The following is a 21,429-nucleotide window of genomic DNA, read 5'->3' as shown; positions in this document are numbered from 1 at the left end:
AAGAATTGATGCTTTTGAAGCAAACCAGCCTCCAAACTGCCCATTTATGGCTTTCAAGACATTGGCCACTAATCCACTCTCAGAAGGGCTAATCAGTGTAATAATTTTAAAGGAAGCTCTGCGTTTTCTTCTTAGTTGGATTTTTATAGTTAACCACGGAGGCATGACATCCAGATACACCAAAGGGGTCTAAAGCTAGTGAAGAAGTAGTAGTTAAGTGTAGTTTCCTCTTTAATGTTGCAAATGTGGCAGCTAATTTGCAAACAGTAACCTCCCACAAACAGCAGGATGATAACGGCTGGATAAACTGCGATGCTGACTGAGGAATAAATATTGACTATGACTGTGCAGATGATTTCCCCTTCTCTTCTTTGAGAAAGTACCATGGAACTTATATGTCTATCCAAGAGAGACGTGGCCTTAATTTAATGTCTCATTCAAAAGATGCCATCTCCGGTAGTGCAGCAATCCCTCACTGCTGCAGTAGAGCAACAGCAGTGATTTTTGCACTCAGATTGCTGACCTTTTGTCAGAATAATTGTTTCAGTCTCTCCAGTTTGTTATGAAACTCAAACTCACCTGGATTTGAGCTTTGACAAGGGCCCCAGTACCTGGTAGGCCCTGTACTCTGCACGTTCAATGGCATTCTTTAAGTGTCCCAGCCATTGGTGTTATCAGAGGGAGCGTAGGGTGGAGCACGTGAAAGGAGACCTCAGAACTGGAACTGAAGCAAAACCAAGAATATAGGGCCAAGGACAGCCAGTAAAGACAAATGAGTGGCCACGATCTGAGCAATCATTGGTGCACTCTGCTTTTGAGGCGATTCTAAAGCTACATTTTCCAAAAGTGAAGAATTGGAATCCCTTGTAAAGCTTTAACAAGATTTAGTGAGCCCTAATGTCACTAACATTTGGAGGGAGGTTGCTGAGTAATCTGTGGTATCTGTTTTGACCGCAGTTGAGAGTTAATATGCTCTGTGGGCTGTTTGATCATAGTTTATCAGTTACCAAGGTTTACCTCACATTGATTCTGGATACTAAGAGTGCAAATTGAATGTATATAATACATTGTAGTACCATTCAAAGTAAAGTTTATTTTTGTTTTTCAAAACTGTGGAATCTTGTGGCCTTAATTTACTAGTAAATACCTGGAATTTCAAACATAGTCAGCTCTAAAATAAAAGTTCCTGGACTCTAACAGAAATTTGGTGATCTTGTCAAGATATGAGCTATAACATATCAACATAAATAACATTTTGGGGGCTCCTGTGGGATCGCGAAACTACAACAAATAGGAGCTTTTATAATTGTCACGGTGAATTTTACAAATGTATATTAAAAATTAAAATTGCTTAGTCTGTTACTATAACTTTTCTGGAGAAAGGATTTATCCCCAAGAGATTTACAAGAATTTACAAAGGTTATAGGCTAGTATCATTAGCAGAAAAATTGGAGTTAAAATTCTAAGCAGGGGCTAAGAAAACAGATGTAGTGGAGGTCACTGCTCAGAATCTGGGTTTGGAAGACACCCTATCAGGTGGAACACAGCTTGTTTTGACTGTTGGAGATTCAGTCGGAGATAAAACTGCTCGAAATAGAAAAGGGAAAAGAACTGAGAAAACTTGAAGTTGAAAGAGAAATGTAAAAGTTTGAACTTACACGCCAGAAAGAGGGGTTGGGAACATAAGAACATAAGAACTAGGAGCAGGAGTAGGCCGTCCAGCCCTTCGAGCCTGCTCCACCATTCAATAAGATCATGGCTGATCTTTTTGTGGACTCCGATCCACTTACCCGCGTTCTCACCGTATCCCTTAAATCCTTTATTGTTCAAAAAATTATCTACTTTATCTTTAAAAACGTTTACTGAAGTAGCGTCAACTACTTCACTGGGCAAGGAATTCCGTAGATTAACAGCCCTCTGGGTGAAGAAGTTCCTTCTCAATTCTGCTCCATCTAATCTTGAGGCTATGCTCTCTTGTCCTAGCTTCACCTGCCAGTGGAAACATCCTCTCTACTTCTATCTTATCTATTCTCTTCATAATTTTATATGTTTCTATAAGATCCCCCCTCAATCTTCTGAATTCAAAAGGGAAGGAGGGAGAAGATGAAGAAACAGACAAACAATTTCAAAGGCAGAATGAAATCAGATGGCATGAACTGAATAAAGAGAAACTAGTTTACAGGGTGATAAAGAATCTACTAGTTTGGATGAGGCAGCAAGTTAATTTAACCAAGATTCTTTGTTTAGTTCCTAAGTTTACAGAAGATAGGGTACAGAAATACTTTCTCAAATTGAAAAAGTTGCTGAAAAACTGAAGTGGCAAAAAGTTTCATGCACTTTTTAAAAATAATTCGTGGGTCACACAGTTCACTGGGAAGGCCAGCATTTATTGTCCATTCCTAACTGACCCTGTAGTGGTGGTGGTGAGCTGCCTTTTTGAACCACTGCAGTCTATTTGGTGTAGGAAGACCCACAGTTCCAGAATTTTGACCGTGAAGTAATTACAATATTTTTCCAAGTTAGGATAGTGAGCTGTAGAGAGGAACTTGCATGTGGTGGTGTTCCTATATATCTATAATAGGAAAACTTAGAGATACTTCAGAAAAGATTGAAAATGGATGTTAAACCACTAGCACTGATGCACATGACAGGGCTTCATAGAGATCTCAATGACGTTTGTAAAGCAGCTATTTTGACTGGATGAGAAAAATGTAAAGGCTCAGACATCCAGAATGCCAGAAGTGCATCTGTAAAACTGTGCAGCACACAAAGGGAATAAACAGAATAAAGCCACAAGATTCCACAGTCTTGAATAAACAAAAATAAGCTTTATTATAAAATTAGTGATAATACAATCTGCATCATATATACAACTCATACTGTAACATCCAGAATCAACTTAAGATAAATATGGGCAACAGGCAAACTGAACACAAGACAGTCATAAAAGGTAATTCACATGACTGGAATGAATGTTAGGGGGTAACCTGCAGGGAGAAGAGGCTCCATCCCTCAAAGAAGGTTCTGAGCAGTTGGGGCTCAAGAAAGTCTTGGAAGTCAGTGGGTGCAGCCAGGTGTTGTGGTTAGGCTCAGGAAATCCTCCAACAGGCTTGGTTTAAGAAGCCTGTGAGCCATTAATAATTCACTGTAGCTAAGAGATGGAGTGAAGTAAGCCCACAAGCTGTATTTGCTTGGTGCAACTGAGATATATTGGAGCTCCGAGAAATCCAGGAACAGCATCAGCTTAGTGAAACTAGTTGTTTGCAAAAGAAATGCTGCGATGTGCTCACAAATAGATGCTGGAATGCAGTCTCAAGAGTGCAGGAACTGTAGTCCTAGGAAAAGAGAATGAACTGCCAAGACATGAGCACTTGTCAAGGCAGTCTGTGTTCAGGACTCCGAAGCTGTTGAAAGTGAAAAATCAGAAATTGAATTTGGTGGCCCACAGTTTCACTAATGTCTGGGAGTGATTACTAAGAAATAAGTAGGATCTGTGTTGACTGCATTTGCTATTTGATGTGTTCTGTTCGATCAGTTTGCCTGTTGCCCATATTTATCTTAAGTTGATTCTGGATGTTACAGTATAAGTTGTATATATGATGCAGATTGTATTATCACTAATTTTATAATAAAGCTTATTTTTTGTTTATTCAAGACTGTGGAATCTTGTGGCTTTATTCTCTTAATTACCTTGGATTGCCAACTTTGTCTATTTAAAAAAAGTTGCTGGTTTGCAGCCAGACTGTAACAGAATTTGCAGTCTCATCAGGGATTATAACAAGATGCTGCTGAGTATTTTCATCATTCTTTGTTCATTCTTCAGATTACCAGCATCTGCAGTATTTTGCTTTTGCAGTGATGCAACCTTCATAAGTTCTGACCACTTCCTGGAACACTATTTCTAAAAACAACACTGAAGGAATGAACAGTTCCCACTCTCCAAGAGCTCTACAGTTACATGGCTCCTGACTCCAAACAACAACCTTCTTTAAAGAGGATCTAGTTCTAAACTTCTACTATAATTCAATTTTAACCAATGATTTTATAAAATATATCACGTATATATAATAGTGTATGCAATACTCATTGCATGTTTACTCAAGGACATTTACCCAGCTTATGTATTTAGTCTTTGTATCCTTGTGACGAGCTTTATTTATAGTGCAGTAATATTTGGGACAAACTGCAGGCAGAGTTATTGTTGTTAAATCTTTGTTGAGACAGTGGCTAACAAGAAATTAGCTAACGTAGTCTTTTCATCAGTGGTTGCATGTTAAAGTTTGGAGATGGCAGGAATTGATAGATATTGATTGATAGATTTCCATTCTTGGGCATCAGGAGCAATGCAGCTATACGGAGGGTATGCAGGGTGGGAGCTAGTGAATCAGGATTTAAATAGTTCATTTATATCAGACAAGGTTCTGAAATTAAAAGGAAAGCTGGTACTACTCTAAAACAATCTTGGCTGCCTGTGCTTACATAATACGCAATTCTGAATAATCAACTGCAGGTTTATATGGGGCCATCTTACCTGCCCTTTTAAAACATAAAGGGCATATTCTGTTCCTCGGACCTGGCAGTTATCACACTCTGCACTTATGTTTCTAAACTCTCTGTTGTTCATACATAGAAACAAGATTAAGAATTGCCTTTCTCACACATTTGTTCGACTGCAAAAAAAAAATGCTAAAATGCTTGGATAGATTGACATTTAAAGTCACTGCAAGGCATAACAACCACTACAACAAAAACAATAAAGTCAGCATTCACAATGGTACGAAGAGGGAAAAAGATGCACTTATGCTATGGAGAACTGAATATCCTTCACTCTCTTCCCACACTTCAAGTTGTTGCCCAAAACCCAAAAGCATTATTGCAGGCCAAATGAAAGAAGCAAATTATTAAATTAAAATTATTCATCAATGTGGTATCTATTTAACTTTTGGAAGTGAACAATATCAATTCAACAGAGTTTTAGAAAATCTATCCAAAACATAGTAAAAATCACATTTAATGTGCAATTCCTGTTCATAAATTCTTACTTCTGATTGTGATGTTTCACTCAATTTGCTACCTTATTTCCATTGTAAGTTGTCATTTTCGTTGCTGTAATGGAGATTGTTCATGTAAAGGTGGTATACAATAATTATACTTTCCTGCAAATGGTGGTGTTGTAACAACTAAATTTCTTTGCCCAAAACTCTAAGAAATTTAGATGCTGCAATCAACTTCACCTTTCACCTTCCTTGACAATGATAGCGAATGTATGACCAAAAAGTAGGAAAATGAATTATGCCTTGTTAACCCATGTGCAATCGATTAACAAAACATTAAGTTTTATGAAAAGGATAGAATATATCTATTATATGAGTTATATAGAAAATATATGGACTGTGTGCTTTGGTTCAGTTATTCACTATATCCTAACTCTGCTTCATTTGAAGCGTAAACTTGGTTTTGATTTTTCAGTACAATATCATGAAAGATCAATTAATGTTCTGAAAATTTTATATTATTCTATCTTGACATAAACTTTAGTGCACCCAATGTATTGGATTTTCAAATGGAGATATTATTGGTGGCCACATGTCTAATATTGTTGTATCCACTATGGAGGCTGAAGCAGTTGTCATATTTTCCAGTAAGCCTTTGTTTCAGGCTTGAGCCAATGAACAGATTATCAGTCAGACAGGAAGGTGCTCTTCTCTTCTCACCCCTCTTTGGGTAATAGAAATAATTAGAATTCATCACCAGCCTGTTCAGAAACAGCTTGGGCTTTCTTCAGAAGTCCTTGCACAGTATGATAGATCTTCTTTGATCTGAGGTGTGATATACCCCTTGGAGATATATTTTTGTTGCTAGCTCTCTTAAGTTCTTGAATTCACTTAGCTCAATTGTATTTCCACAGCTTGGCAGTGAAGCAAAACTCTATATTACATTCACTCAAGACCTAGGTAAAGTCCTGAGCAAAAAAAGAATTATTTTCCAGAATTTTAAAACAGCGCTTTGATAGTTGTGTCAGCTTGGTTCAGGAATAGCACTCTCCCCTTAGACACATAGCTGAGAGTTAGAAGTCCTCTCCAAGACTTCACCTTGTAATCTCAGGCTTTTCTTTCAGGGGGGATGGTTTGTGGTACAGCGGTAGTGCCCCTACTTCAGGGCCCAGAAAGTTCTGGTTCAAGGTCCACCTGCCCTGTAAATAGGTCATACCATATCCAAACAGGTTGATTAAAATAACTATAATTTCGAAGACATTTCATTGTAATATTGAGGATTGATACTGCACTTTTGGAACTGCCATCTTTCACACAGAAAATTAAAATGTTCAGTGAAAGAAAAATGATAGTACTATTTGAAGAAGAAGGGGATTCTCCTAGTTCCAAGCCTAGTTCCTTCAATCAAGAGACCATTTAATTGGCTATTTATGTAATTTGCTGTTCGGGGGATACTGTTGCGTTCTAACTACCAGCATAACAGTATCACATTCAAATGCAATCTATTGGCTAACAGTATATTAACATATTTGGGAAACCGTGTCAAGCATTGGTGTATGTTTAAAACTATTGCTCTTTATCTACCACATCTTGCTACTTATCATTTGGTAACAGAGTAATTGTTTCTGCAGCCCACTTCAAATATAAGGATTAACAGTTCCAGTTTGTAGCAGACAAACTGATCTTGGGCAATGAATAGCCTTCTGGTTTAAGCATCGATTCATAGTAACAGTATCATCATTGGAATCAACGGTGTTCACACCATTAATTGCATAAGACTTGAAAAATAACAACAAAATTTATTTTCATCCTTTACCCACACAAATACATCACAAATGGTATTTTGAATAGAATACCACAGGTTACCTTTCCCAAAATACGTTGGAATGCCATTGCATTGGTATGACTTGTGGATCAGTTACATTTTTTGCTGATTTTGATTTTCAAGTAAAGAATGCATGTTGTGAAGAAATAAAACACTGTTTTGAGTACAGGACTTCACTGATGATCTGGACAGTTATGAAATAAAACTTCATCCACTCCCTGATTTAACCCTAGCCATTGTGAAATATCCCTTCCTGCACTAGTGCAAACGGTGTCCTTGTGGTTTCTGAGCAAATGCCAATCTAGTGCCAGCTTGTGTCAAAATGTGGGCAGCTTTTCCAATGCAAAGCCATGCCGAGTAAGAGCAAGGTTTCAGAGAACTGAAAGGAAAAAAAACGTTTTGATAATGTATGTCGAGACTGAGCGTGAACCTAAGTAATCCAAAAAGTGAACAAACACTATGCCAACCCACTCTTAACTGGTTCTTGACACTGATAAATTATAGATTATTTATTTTAGAAGATTAAGGCAATTACTTTATATTTAGTTCAGTGGAAAAGCTCAGCAGGTCTGGCAGCATCTGTGAAGAGAAATCAGAATTAACGTCCATTGACCATTCCTCAGAACCGGACCCGAAACGTTAATTCTGATTTCCCTTCACAGATGCTGTCAGATCTGCTAAGCTTTTCCAGCAACTTCTGTTTTTATTTGATTTACAGCATCCGCAGTTCTTAAAGTTTATATTTAGTTAAGTGCTCATTGTTAGAACTCAGGTAGCGGTGAAAGAATTAACACAACAGTCTTGTCTTTACACATTCACCAGTTTATATTATTATTATTATCATTATTTAGTGAATGCAAGTTCCTGAAGTCATCTCATTTGCAAACTTTAGGGTGATTAGTCTAAAACTCAGTCTGTAGAGGGGTAAACATACAACAGTAGTTTCAACCACACACTGGTGTGTTCTGAGAACTGTCCAAATGCATCGTGAAATTTTGTTTCAAAATTTCAAATCAATGTAATCAAAATTTGAAACGTTAACACGTTTGATATTTTTTAAGCTTGTATGTGTGCGCAGTGTTGTAAGCCTTTCTATTAAGACCGTAACCACAGTAAAAGCAAATAAATGTGATGTTTATGAGCAATCAATTCAGCTGAAAAAAAGTAGTTGTGCCATGGAATTGTCTATCTCATTGAAGTGTAGTGTGTTACTGAAAAGGTTGGGGACCACTGATGTACAGCATTGTTTTGAGTCTCTCCACAAGAGCATAAAGGGTTTGTATGGAGGCCCAGACGTGGAGGTTAGCCACACACAGGCCTTGGTTTGAACCTGTTTAGCAAAGACCACTCTAGCTATGGGTGATTCAAAGCATGCCATTCAACAGGTATGGTTTGTCACAAGGAGCCTGTTACTGACTTTTATTTTATTTACAGAGCCATGTGCTGCCTTACATGTAGTTCCAATCAACTCTCTCAGCCTGTTTCTCCTACTCCGATTTCTAAATTACTTTCAAATCAAACTTTGCAGACATGTTGTGACACATCTCTATGGCAGATAGGGCTTAAACCAGACCTTACGACCAAAGGTAGGTAAACTATACTACGCCACAAGACACCTTTGCTTCTGTCTATGAGCTTGGTTGAGATTCTAATGAATACCTACCGGCTGAACACAATTAACACCCAAATAACATATTTTACATTTTTTACAAAATAGAAGCAATTTATTAGAAAACAAATGCATAATGGATCTGTAGGTTGTATCCTGGAGGGAATGAAAATCCCAACTGCATGCAGAGCACAGTATTAGTACAACAGTGTAGCTAGTAGATCCATCATTATCTGGCGTAATCTTGTGCATAAAGCAAATACTTTAGCTTGAACACACTCATTTGGCCTAAGACTGGAAAATTACCAAGCCTTTGAATGCCTATCCAACAAGATCATGCTTGCAAGTGCCAAAACACGTTCTTACAGAGCAGAAATAGGTGGATATAACATGGAAAATAGTACTAAACTGGTGACCAAGCACCAGGTTAGCAATACCAAACTATGATAAATGTACATCTAAATAAAGTAGTTTGTATGTACTCTGCTCAGTCACCATTAACAAAACAACTTGCCAGTGATTACTTCCGCTCTGCCTTTGTAACTTTGCAGGCTGTTTGGCAAAATTACAGCAAAGTAAAGACCCAAGAAAATTCACTTTTTTGATCCTGAAGCATGTAACTTTACAATACAATATAAGTAAATGGAGTAAGAACAGGCTCCTTACATCATTTCAAACATCTAAAAATACCAGATAAACAAAATTTACAACCACATTACAATATAAACATTGTAAAACTACCAACTAACCTAAGGTTTCAGTGCATATTTAAAGTAATCTTCACAATCTCAATTGAATTCTGCAGACAAAAGATTACGGTGCAACATTCATAAATTTTGTTGGGAGCTCATTCATTTTTGTTTGCAAGACTGAAATTAAGGCTGCAAATATAACATTTGCTGTAGTTTTTTGATGCTCGAGTCCATCTACATTAGTAGGAAACTGAAAAAAAATGCATAATGTAGACACAGCCACACTTACATATCATGTAAAAACAAAAACACACAAGCTATATGAACATTTTATTAGTTAACCTAAAGAAAAGGAAAGTCAAGTTCTTACCTTTTTACCCCCGGTCTTAAACTCTTCTTGGGCTGATTGGCCTGTATTGTGCTACTGAGGTTCTGTGGGGTATCTCGGAGCCCAAAACTCTTTGCAGCGTGTCCAAGGTGAAGTGTCTTCACATGGAAGAAACGCTTTAGGTTTGTTGGATATGTGGCATATGCTCGAATGAATGACTGCAAAGCTAGAAAATGTTTAAAATGTGATTAGAAATCCATATTGCTACCAAATTATGGGAGCAATTATACATGAAGAAATGAAAATCTACCACTGTGTTTTAAATAGAGTCTGGAAGGATTCACTGTTACTATTCAACACCTCTGTTTATGATAGAAAGATGGTATGCCAAATTGATAATGATTTAAATTCCTGCACAGTTGCATACAGTAATCCCAAGGGATCAGAAATTATATCCAAAATTGCAATGTATAAAATTTTGAAGGAAGAAGATTATGGCTGAAGAATTTTTGAACCACTAAGTGAGTTTCTGGTAACATGGCCTGCTACTGGGGTGTCATGAATGTCAAACCTAATATCTTATTCCAAACTTAGCATTCTCAAACTGAATGAATGATATCAAGCCAGATTAATAATTAGTAATGTCATGTGATATAATCACATCATTCAATATACCAATGTATTAAGTTATTCAGAGAGCAGGTCATAAACTTGTTCACACAGATTTCCTACAGGGAGTGTAGCCTCAAAATGTTTCTCAAAACACAGTAACTTCTAGCTCCACAGAAAGTCAATGAACAACTGTGAATGCAATGAAGGGCTAGTTGATTTAGTATACTACTGACTGCAAAATCTGACCATTATATTTAAAATCTGAATATCATTGCTGGCAGGGGGTTGCTATTACTCAGACAATCAGAGTTAAAAATGTGGGCATAGAAAAGAATTTAGCAACATGAAAATAGATTTCATTACTTCAAAACAAAGGGTTGAATTCTTTCTGCATTCCCTACTCTTTATGCCTGCTTTACCTAAAATTTTTACTGGCCTTGACCGTCAGCAACACTAAAAGAGATAAACTATTTACTGGTTAGACTGATGCATAATTCTACAAGAGAAGAGAACTTACTAAGAAATAGATACTTAAAAGTCAGAAAAAAAACACAAACAAAATGCAGGCAGGACATTTCTCTTCAACAGGAAATAAAAAACAATACTTCCAAATTCAACTGTCCCCTTATGGCATCACAAGTAGTAAAAGATTGATAGGAATGATTCACAATCTACTCATGTTGCACCCAACAATGCAAGTACTATAACACTTATCAGTGTTGAACTCCTCCCTTAGATTTGGCACATGGCTTTTATGAGGTAGAAATTTCTTAAATGTTAGATTAATAGATATCAGAAACTATAATGTGATGCAGTGGTTGTGTATCAGAAGCTCCAGTTTCAAGTCCTGCTCCATGTTCCTTACAGTGGACAAACAAGTTGAGTGTCAATTTATAAATCTGTCCTTCAATGATAGGCAGCAAGTGCAGAAAAAAAAAAAATCCTGGTCAGCTGTCTGACTGGAAAAAGCCTTTAGCTTGTACCAGGTCGGGATCATAACATGCACGTAAAAGAGCATGTTACCACAGTAACTGCGACTTCTTGAGGGGGCTGGTTGGCTCAGTGCTGAATGCTGTAAGCTCTAGTTTGTGCACGGAAATCATATAAATAGCCAGGCAGCATGAAGACTGTGTGCACTTACATTATATTAAATGACAAATGTTAATTGTCAAATCACCATTTCCAGGCCCATTTTCAGAACTATCCAATTCAACCCCAAACTTTGCCAACTTTGGGACCTGGGTTTGAACTGCAATACATCTATGCGATTTGTCTTCTTTCCTGGATACTGCAAAATGTTTAAAGGGATAGTCAATAACTAAAAGGGGATGGATGCACAAGCCCATTCAGAATTCAATATTCTTATTCAGTCAAGCCACCTGGATGCTTAAGAAGAAGCTATACTAATATAGCAAGAACGACGTCCTGATGTTGCAGTTTATACAGCAAATGTTGCTTCCACCGGCACTCTCGATAAACCGTCAAAATTTATATCCCTGAAATACCAGAAGTTTACTATATTGTCATGGTCTCCATGATGAATGAGTAGTCAGTGCAGGATGCAAGTGAGAAGAGTCTCTGCCAGTAAATTTTATTTTAATTCTAATATCTACTATAAACCCACTGACTCCCACAGCTATCTGGACTATACGGCCTCACGTCCTGCCTCCTGTAAAGACTCCAACCCATTCTCTCAGTTCCTCAGTCTCCGTTGCATATGTTCAGATGAGGCCAACTTCAACAAGGGAGCCTCCGAAATGTCCACCTTCTTCCTCAACCGAGGATTCCCCAGCACCGTTGTCAACAGGGCTCGATCCATCTCCTGCAATTCCGCCCTCACACTCTCTCCTCCCTCCCACAACAGAGATAGGGTTCCCCTTGTCCTCACCTACCACCCCACCAGCACTCACATCCAGAAGATCATCAGCCGCCATTTCCACTACCTCCAGCAAGATGCCATCACCAGACACATATTCCCCTCCCCTCCCTTGTACGCCTCCTGCAGGAACTGTTCCCTCCGGGACACCCTGGTCCACACTTCCTTCACCCCCAACACCCCCCGTATCAGCCCTACGGCACCTTCCCCTGCAACTGGCGAAGGCGTAACACCTGCCCATTTACCTCCTCTCTCCCCAGTATCCAAGGCCCAAACATACCTTCCAGGTGAAGCAATACTTCACCTGCACTTCCCAGAATCTAGTCTACTGCATTTCATGCTCACAATGTCGTCCCCTCTACACTGGGGAAACGAAGCATAGAGTGGTTGATTGCGTCGCAGAACATCTACATTCTGCTTGCAAAAAAGACCCTGAGCTCCAGTTGCCTGACACTTTAACGCACCATCCTGTTCTCTGGCCAACATCTGTGTTTCTGGCTTGCTGCAGTGTTCCAGTGAAGCTCAGCACAAGCTGGAAGAACAACACCTCATTTTCCGCTTGGAGACTCTGCAGCCTTCCAGACTCAATATTGAGTTCAATAATTTTAGGGCTTAAACTCTCCCATGTCCCAGTTCCCTACCCCACCCACCAGGCCTTGTTATCATACAGCCTGCCATTACACACTACCTATTGTTATTTACTAGCAGTCCCCATTTACAGCTATTCACACTCGTAGCCAGATTATTATCAACTCATTTGTTTATCCAACTGCTCTTCTCTCTTTTTGGACTCTAATCTTTATCCTATCATTTACTCCCTACCCTTTTTCCTCCTCCCTATTTTCTGCATGTAAACTTACATTTTCCTAGCTGCCATCAGTTCTGAGGAAAGGTCACTGGACCCGAAATGTTAACTCTGAACTTTTCTTCACAGATGCTGCTAGACCTGCTGAACTTTTCCAGCTACTTCTGTTGTGATAGCAATGTGTACACTCTCTGAATTACTTAAGTATACGTTTTCACATTGAGTATGAGGACCTGTTTATCAACCAGCACACTCCTGGTCCTATAGGTTAATCAAACATTTGCTGTACTAATGTTGGGCCAGAGTAGAAAGCTGTTATTTCTTTGCCTATAACTTGTACTGTACTGGACACACAAACTATTACCTGAGACTAGCTGTCAGAATGGTCAATTGCACAAAAATGGCATCATGCGCATAATGTGCATAAATATAGCTGCTATTCAACATACTTGGGGCTTAATAGGATAACTATGGAAGGGGAGGGGGTTTAAAATGGTTGACAACGGGCTCCTTCTAACTGGAAGAAATTCTGAAGTCCATATTACAGTTGAGCTGTGAATATGCTGAATAGACGCATATAAAATGGGAAATTAATTTTAATAAGACAAAAGTATCAAGGCACAGGAAACAGACAGACTGTCTTCTGAAAGGAAATGAGTTGACGATTAAGCAAAAATATAGTAAAATAGAATGCAGATTAATCCAGCTTAAAATCAAGCCTATAATAGTAGATTTAGAAAAATACATTTGAAAAACTACAGAGACAATGGACTGCTGTCAAAACATTTTCTGCTGTGGAGAACTTCAACTGAAAACCTGTTTACACAAAGTTTAACTAGAATTGAGTGAGAGCTGGGGCACATCAGTGTTTATGAACAGTAATAAAATGTGTCATCTTATGGATTTGTGGCTGACAGGACCTAGGGAATATTTTAAAGCTCTGTTTACAAGGATAAGTGCGCTTATTTCAGATCAATACCATCCGAGTTAAAGCTGCAATGCCTTCTAAGCACTTAAATAATTCATTCACCTTCTTTTTTTATCATGCACATGAACTCTTTGAGATAAGGGATGGTTACAGTGGGAAATGAAACATTTTCCCAGTCAGAATTTACACACAGGCAGAGGGCACATTAAATTTATTTTGATTTCAATACTTCCTCATTTTGCAGCAAGACTGCCTTCATTTCATCTTAAAATAAAGAGTCCTACGACAGCAAAGTCAGTATAAGTATTGCTTACTGCAGAATTGAACCATTCAGACCAGACAGGTCTTCGATCTCAGTCCTGCTCTGTACAGCCGAGCATAGCCAAGGCAGAAGGAATTCTGGAAAAAATTTTAGTGTCATTGACAACTGGGAGCATGGAAGAAAACTGGGAAGGGGAAAATGCAAGTAACAAGGGTTGCTACGAGCAAGAAAATTGCTTTCTGTGGATGTTAGATGAGAACTATGCTAATTGTGTCTACAATATTTAACAACAACCAGAACACTTTCTTGCCTCAACGTTTAAAGTATTGTTTAGTAACACGTGCTAATTAAATGAATTCTATACTACTTATGAGACAATACATATATTATGTATAACTCAAATACAATTTGTAAATGTCAACTTAGCCGAACACGTATAGCATCAAGTGGTACAACATTCTGTTCATGTGATTGCAGGATAATCGAAGTATCAATAAACTTTGTGCCATCTTATTTTCTCCTCTTCTCTATTTCACATCCTCATAACCCACCACCTGAAATTTATCCAGAGTTACGAGATAACTGCAAGAAGTCAGGTTCAGAAGGTGTTCAAAAATTAAGAATAAATATGTTTTGTTTCAAAGGTATTTGCCTATTTCAATTCAGGAGGTACTTTGAAACTATGCTGGAGAGAGTCATATATTGTTCTGGTAGGGACAGTAAAGTAAAATAAAACTAGGTCAAAAAATTTGATACTATATAATTTTCTTGTCAGTATGTATCAGAAAGAGAGATAAAATTGTTTGCCTTACCTATAAGTGTAGATGTGATAAATATTGGTTAATAACATGATTGCCTAATTTTGATCAGAGTATAATCCAACAGGATGATTGTAAATATTATGAGGTTATTTGGCTGCGCCAATGAATGCTGCCAGTTGAGTAATAGGTTCTGAACCCTTTGCAATTGCAACAAATCAAATAATTTGCTCAGTACTAATAAAACAGATCCTGCAAAAATTTCGGCAAGGCATGTGCAAACAATGACTGTTATAGAATAATTCAATTCTGTTCCAGAACCATGACTCATTCATTTTAAATAATCAATTAATTACTTGGCATTTGTGAATTTATTACTGTATCCAACATCCTTTTTTCAGTTTCGTACTTGAAATGTAGATATCGAATTGTGCTATTCCATGTCTTTACTGCATACAAGAAATGTTAAGCACAAGCTTTTTCATTTACGATGAACTGATGAATTAATTCACATTTGCTAATGAAAAAACACCAATGGTTTCATCAGGTCATAACTTGAAGAACCGGTGACAACTAACCTTTCTTGGCTTGCAGAAGGGTTTCTTTGGTTGAATGGACGTAGTTCTCATATTCTTTTTGCAAGGTTGTTGCTGATTCTCTTACTCCATGCAAGATAGTGGTATCCAACTGTATATATATATATATATACACACATGAAAATAAAACGGTCATTTAACTATTCAAGTTCAATTATTTTTGAAGCTTACAGAATACATTTGGGTTATCCTACATGCAAGGCAAAATCTACAACAATTACAAACTCTTATTCCTAAAGTAAATGCAGACACAGATGCACCAAATCAGTGTTTCTTTAGTTAGTGTCCCCCGAGCACTTTAAAAATTAAAATTAATAATCAGAGTTGGTGTTAGACTTTAACTCTAATTGACAAACGGCACCGTTGTTCTTGAAGGGTTAACGAAACAAGGAGTGTTTCAATGAGAAATAATGGATGGGTTTATAGCAGATTCAATAACAAGAAAATGACAGAATAATCACAAAGGGGCACAGAGGTTAATCCCTTCAATATTACTGAAAAAGAAGTAATATAATGTAGCTAAAGATCACACTGAATAAGACAGCTTGGTGTTATTTGTGGACTGCAACAACTCCTACCTAGTGTCTCTTGCAATTTCTCAGCTTTTAATATGAATGTCAAATTACTTTTTAAAGGATGATTGACCTTTCCCTGAGGACTTAGCATCATGTTATTAAAGGAATAAAAAATTTTAATAATGGAAGGTTTGTGTTTTCTTCCCTTTTTACTGTTTAAAATTAATGAGGAAGTGTAACAGTTGCTGGCATGAGACTGAACTCAGCAGCCAGTACCAAATAAGAGTGGAAATCCTTCTGAGCACTGAGCAAACACAGATTCGGCTGCTGATCCCCAAGCTGGATATTGTATACAACATGTTACACGCCTTTGAATAGATCAAGGGGGTTGACTGGTGGAAAAGTCTTAGATTTCTAATAACCACTTTTATATTGAAGGTGGCCTCCATCAAGAGCAAAGAGCTTACTGGGGATTCCAGTAGAAATTGGGTCTAATCAGAGTCTGGGATATAGAATGGGATTTAAGCCCTTCACACACAGTATAAGATTGGTTAGTAACAATAACTGTTCTAATTTTAATAACTCTGAAGAAAACAAATCACCTTTAGCATGAGGTGCTAACAGTACTTTGATAATCACATACACACCATGACTTACAAAACATGTATTATTGCCTAGATATAACATTTTTTAACTTCATAACAATCAGCTAATTACATTTCAAATGATCCTATTAATACTGTAATTAGAGAGAATAAATATCAGATGCATATGCTTTGCCCTTTCTCTACAATTCTTCACTTAAGGAATGCCTGTAGAAAGTTAATCTGTTTGCATTTTTGACAAAATCTTAAAGTATTCGTAATGACGCGACAACTGGTCACACCAGACCACGTAACAGTAAAAGTAAGGAAAGAAGATAGGCACCAGCTTTGATAGGCCTGTGGATATCGGCGCCGCCCAGTGTAGTATTAAACAAACAGTATTAAGTCCTGCAGATCAGAAGGTTGACGATCTGACCTTACATCTGTGCTGTTAGATGATTTCACCAAGGGCAATAGCAAGACTGGTACTGATTTCTCAATTCTGTTGTAACAGAGTGGAGGAAAAGAAACACTAGCTTGCTCCTAATCTCCTGGATTGTGATTATTTATGGAAATTAGTTCAGGTGAAAAAACAACTGGCACTGATGCCCTCAATAGTTGCTAAATTTGCCAAACCTAGACAAAGACACAAAAAGGTATCAGGGCTACGGAGCATCTGTGAAACCTTAAACCTGCAACAAATCAGCAACCCGAGACACAACAGCAAGAAAAACATTATCTGCACCATAGACAAAACGAGTTTACATTTTTCATTTGTGTGTTATGTCTGCTCCTCCATATTTCTCAGCTCTTCTGTTTTTGACCAAGGAAGTGCCCAGACCTCAAAGAGATTGTGAGGTGACGTGAAAATGCCATTGATAATATGCTCTCTCAATTATTTCACACACCACGGGGAACAGCCTTGACTTCTCCCAATAGTGCAACAGCAATTGGAGCTAAATACACAAGGAAGTTCATAGCCACAATCCAGGACTCAATGTCATAGCTGAGCAACACAACCATACTGTCCTCTATTTCACCAACTTCAACCATTAAAATGGAGGCACAATTTTAATGCTGTTAACTTTCATTACTTAGTTCAAGCATTCAGCAACTGTACCAATAGAAGTAATGCCACACTCCATTAACTGTAGCATGAACTGAAAAAAAGTTCATTCAAGGCTGTTATATACTGTACAAATTGCGCTCTTAAGTATGATACTCTACGTAGAAGAAACACACAAGCATTTGAACTGCACAGTGTTAACATGGCAATTTGTATTTTCCACATAAGGAAAAATAATATTGCACTATTTCAGCCTCAGGGTGATGCAGATATACTGCAAACAATATATAGCCGAATTTTGACATTGAGTTTCCAAAGGATGAAAAAGGTACCCTTTATTTTAACTTCCAGTCAAATGAACATACACTAGGGGCCCGGTGAATAAAGCTTTTTAATGTTTAAATGTGTGCACAGAATCTTTAAGTGCCCAATTAATTATAATTCAATAAAACAAATTATTAATTACATAAATGCAATTAATTTTAACATTCTTGAGTATTCTTTCCAGATAAAATTTCAGTAACATAACTACTGAAATGTTTCACTTTCAATAGTAGGATGTTGTGTTATCATGATGCAAGAAACACTTAACCAGGAAGTACAGCAGTGCAATTTTGATGGCTTAATATATCTAAATAGTCAATTTGTCATTTCATCAATCAATACAACATTCAATTACAAAGAGAATCAGTTGATACCTGCTTAATGTAGCAGGCCCAGCCCAGCTGCTCTAGCTACTGAACTCCAGCAGTGCACATTAAATTCTGGGGATGCAAGTGACAGCAGCCCACAAATTAAAGTCTGAAGCTTAATTTCTCAGAAAAACTTCAGCAATTAAAATAGTACTGGTCTGAACTTTACAGTATACAGCGTGTGAGCTATAATTCAACACATTTTAAGGATAGGTTATAAAGCAAAATTTTTTGACTTCTTAAATAGAGATCAAGTCTTGCTTTTTTAAAAGAACATTTTCATATTGATACAAAAGGACCAGAACATTACATCGGATTATCAGAATTACATCAGGATATTATAACAGAACAAACTAAGCTAATCGACACTAACTCATCTAATTTTAATCATGGCGCAAGAATTACCTTCTATTCTGGATTATCTTTCTTAAAATTAAACAAGAATCCTCCTTAGCAATTAATGGAATGTTTGATCCCAACAACAATATAGCATGCTGTTAGCAGAAAAAAAACCTTACAAGTGCTACTCAAAAATACAACTTTTGGAGCCAGTAAGCTATAGGTGTTCCAATGAAATATATTGCTGAATATTCATTCCACTTCTGCATTAAGCAGCCTGCATCACCAATAGAGTAAATACTCTGTGAAGAACCCAAAAAAGCATCGAGTACAAAAAGACCATTCGGCTCAATACATGCTCCTTTTGATTTTTTTGTTATTAAAAAAAAAAGTAAGGGAAGGGTAGGGATCAAATCAAAATAGAATTGGAGGGGAAAATTAAAGCATTCCATCCCCTGCGGTGCCCACCTCTCCCTAAAGGCATCAAGTATGTTGGTGGACACCGCATGCTCCCTCTCCAAATACACTCCAGCTCAAATGCAACTGTGGAAGAGGGGCGGGCAGACAGCTGTATTGACCCCCTCCAACACCCACTGTCTGGACCTGCTAATTGCCAGCCTGGCCAGGCCCAGGAGCAAAACCACGAGGAGATCCTCTGATCTGCCTGCTCCCCTCCGCACAGGGTGCCCAAAGATCAGGAGTGTGAGCTGAAATGCAACCAAAAACACAAAAGAAGGTACTTAAGATTCCTGAAAAGGAGGTGCAAATGCCCATAGCCAATATACACATGGTCCACGGACTCCACAGTGCCACAAAACAAACAGTTGAGCTGGGAGTCCGTGAACCACCACAATCTGTGGTTGCACAGCACTGCTGCGTGCAATACCCTTCACCCCAGATCCCAGAGGGAAGGAGGGAGGACTCCTGCATAGACAGCCCTCAGACTGGAGGGTAAATTCATTAATTAAGCAAAACCAGGAGTGCAAAAACATCTGGTAAATAGACATTAGTATTTTGGCCAAATATCTGACCTGTGTATCCTCAAAGTCATGTTCACTGCTGGGAGTGCAAGATCGGTTAAATTTGAAATTAAATCTCGAGAACATAATGCTAAGTTCACAAACTTTATTATTTACCTGTGCATCTGTTCCTTTCCAGAACCTTTCCAGCCATTCATTCTTTTCTGTCATTTTTCTCTCTAAAATGACAATTAAATTACAATACAACTAACTGCTTTTCTTTGGAGGGTTTTCCACATACATACTACTCTGTAGCACTGAAGGACAGAATCCCCTAGCCTCCAATTGAAGCTTCCTAAATGTTGAATGCATGTTCTCCAGCTCCTTACTCACCATTCAAACAAATGTGACTGGTTAGATTTATTTTACGAATTCTGGTCAGCATTTTGAAGGTATTACTTATGTTTGTTTCAACAATCCTCCTTTTCCCAATAAAAATAAATTAAGGCCTAACAGCTTTTCTTTCAGAAATTGAGTCCCTAGTTCTAGAATCATTCCTACTGCTCTTTTTCAATGCATCAATATCTTTTAAAAGCAGGGAGTCCAAAACAAAATACATATCAGAACATAAAAGGAATTCAGTAAAATTAAAATAAATAATATATTAGCACAGGAAACAAACTTGGACTTATCAGTGTTCCTCCCAAATAGAGGAACCTGATAACACTATTTGCACTGATGATAAGTTTCAGGATAATATGGCTTTACCAAACAATGACTTTTTAAACATTGTACCATTGCAAATTTGCAATACAAATAAACCTGGAACATTTAGGTCAAGTAGTCTGTGGCAACTGGTTATCCTACATGAAGTTAATCAGAAACACATCTCGGCAATTAAGAAACAAACAAACATTCTTGAATATACTTTTCTTCTCCCGTGTACTTGCAAGGTTGAGTCAATTAAACGGTTTCCATGAAAGACACATACCAGATGACAAGGAAAGAATGACAGCAGTAACAAATAGACACAAGCACAATTACAGTATGTGAGTGGAATAGGATTTCTTTTATTGGAAAATGCAGTTGCAAGGGCAAGTACTTATCCCTAGATGGGTTTCTGGTACACCATGATTTCCCTACAAATTGGTTTTTAAAATAATCGCCTTTTAATTGCACCTCTGTAGAGTCCTGAAGGTAAGCCATTTGCTGTGGGAAACAATGAAGCGGACGTAATAGAGTGATGTCAGCCAAAGAGATACCTGCCGAGCACGCCTGTGTGTTCAGTCTGTTTCTTTCTCGATCCTGGCGATAGCGAACATTGGCTTTTAAAAAGGAAAAAAAATGCCAAGGAATAGGAAAAAAAGTGTACTTGTTCTCTCAACTTCTTGTTCAAGGAGATTCTTGTCACATGTGCACCATGTGAATGTGTTCAGGCCAGAGGGCAGTTACTTCCAAATAGACAGGACTGGTTAATAGAGCAGTAATCAGCCCAAGCAGTGCTAATGCAGTGCATCACTGAGCAGCTTTGGCAGAAATAAAGTACCAGCCTGCCTGCCGACCCATCATTTGTAGGCCAATGGAGTATGGTGTTTACTGGAAAAAAATACATGTATTTAACATTCAGAGGTACCTACATACCAATACTTAAAAATTTTTGTTTGATGTTGGGATACAAACATCTATCCAAATAACATGACAGTACATTAAGATGTGTATCAAAGAACAATGGCTGAAGATTCAAGTTACTTATAACCAAGCAATCTATCACTTTTTTTCTATTTGCTTGTCTTTGACGTACCATAGCTAACTCTCACAGAGTTACTTATTTATCTAGATTCATAGCAGTGATCAGCACAGTTTTATTTTAGCAATTAGATTAGGCAACAACATTTGACAAAGATACAGGCTATTCCAAAATGTCACCTGTCTGAACCTTTTCCATTAGAGATAGTAGGAACTGCAGATGCTGGAGAATCCGAGACAACA

At 37.8% G+C, this 21,429-nt stretch overlaps 1 protein-coding gene across 5 annotated transcripts in view; it reads right to left on the bottom strand.

The window, feature by feature from the left end:
* The window catches only part of ddx31 (DEAD (Asp-Glu-Ala-Asp) box polypeptide 31), a 94,039-nt gene that overhangs the window by 12,072 nt on the left and 60,538 nt on the right, over window positions 1-21,429 (bottom strand). For 3 of the 5 annotated variants that reach the window (XM_048613525.1, XM_048613526.1, XM_048613527.1), the window contains 2 exons: window positions 15,268-15,376; window positions 9,491-9,674 (listed from right to left, as the gene is read on the bottom strand). In XM_048613525.1, coding sequence (XP_048469482.1) covers window positions 9,491-9,674; window positions 15,268-15,376 — 293 coding nt within the window. Of the gene's footprint in view, window positions 1-9,490; window positions 9,675-13,983; window positions 14,069-15,267; window positions 15,377-20,490; window positions 21,037-21,429 lie in introns of those variants that run through there. The other 2 variants (XR_007265048.1, XM_048613528.1) reach the window with 2 other exon arrangements.

Source organism: Rhincodon typus, chromosome 28, assembly GCF_021869965.1.
Source record: "Rhincodon typus isolate 14 chromosome 28, sRhiTyp1.1, whole genome shotgun sequence".
Taxonomy (NCBI): Eukaryota; Metazoa; Chordata; class Chondrichthyes; order Orectolobiformes; family Rhincodontidae; genus Rhincodon; species Rhincodon typus.
This window is presented reverse-complemented; position numbering and strand designations above follow the sequence as displayed.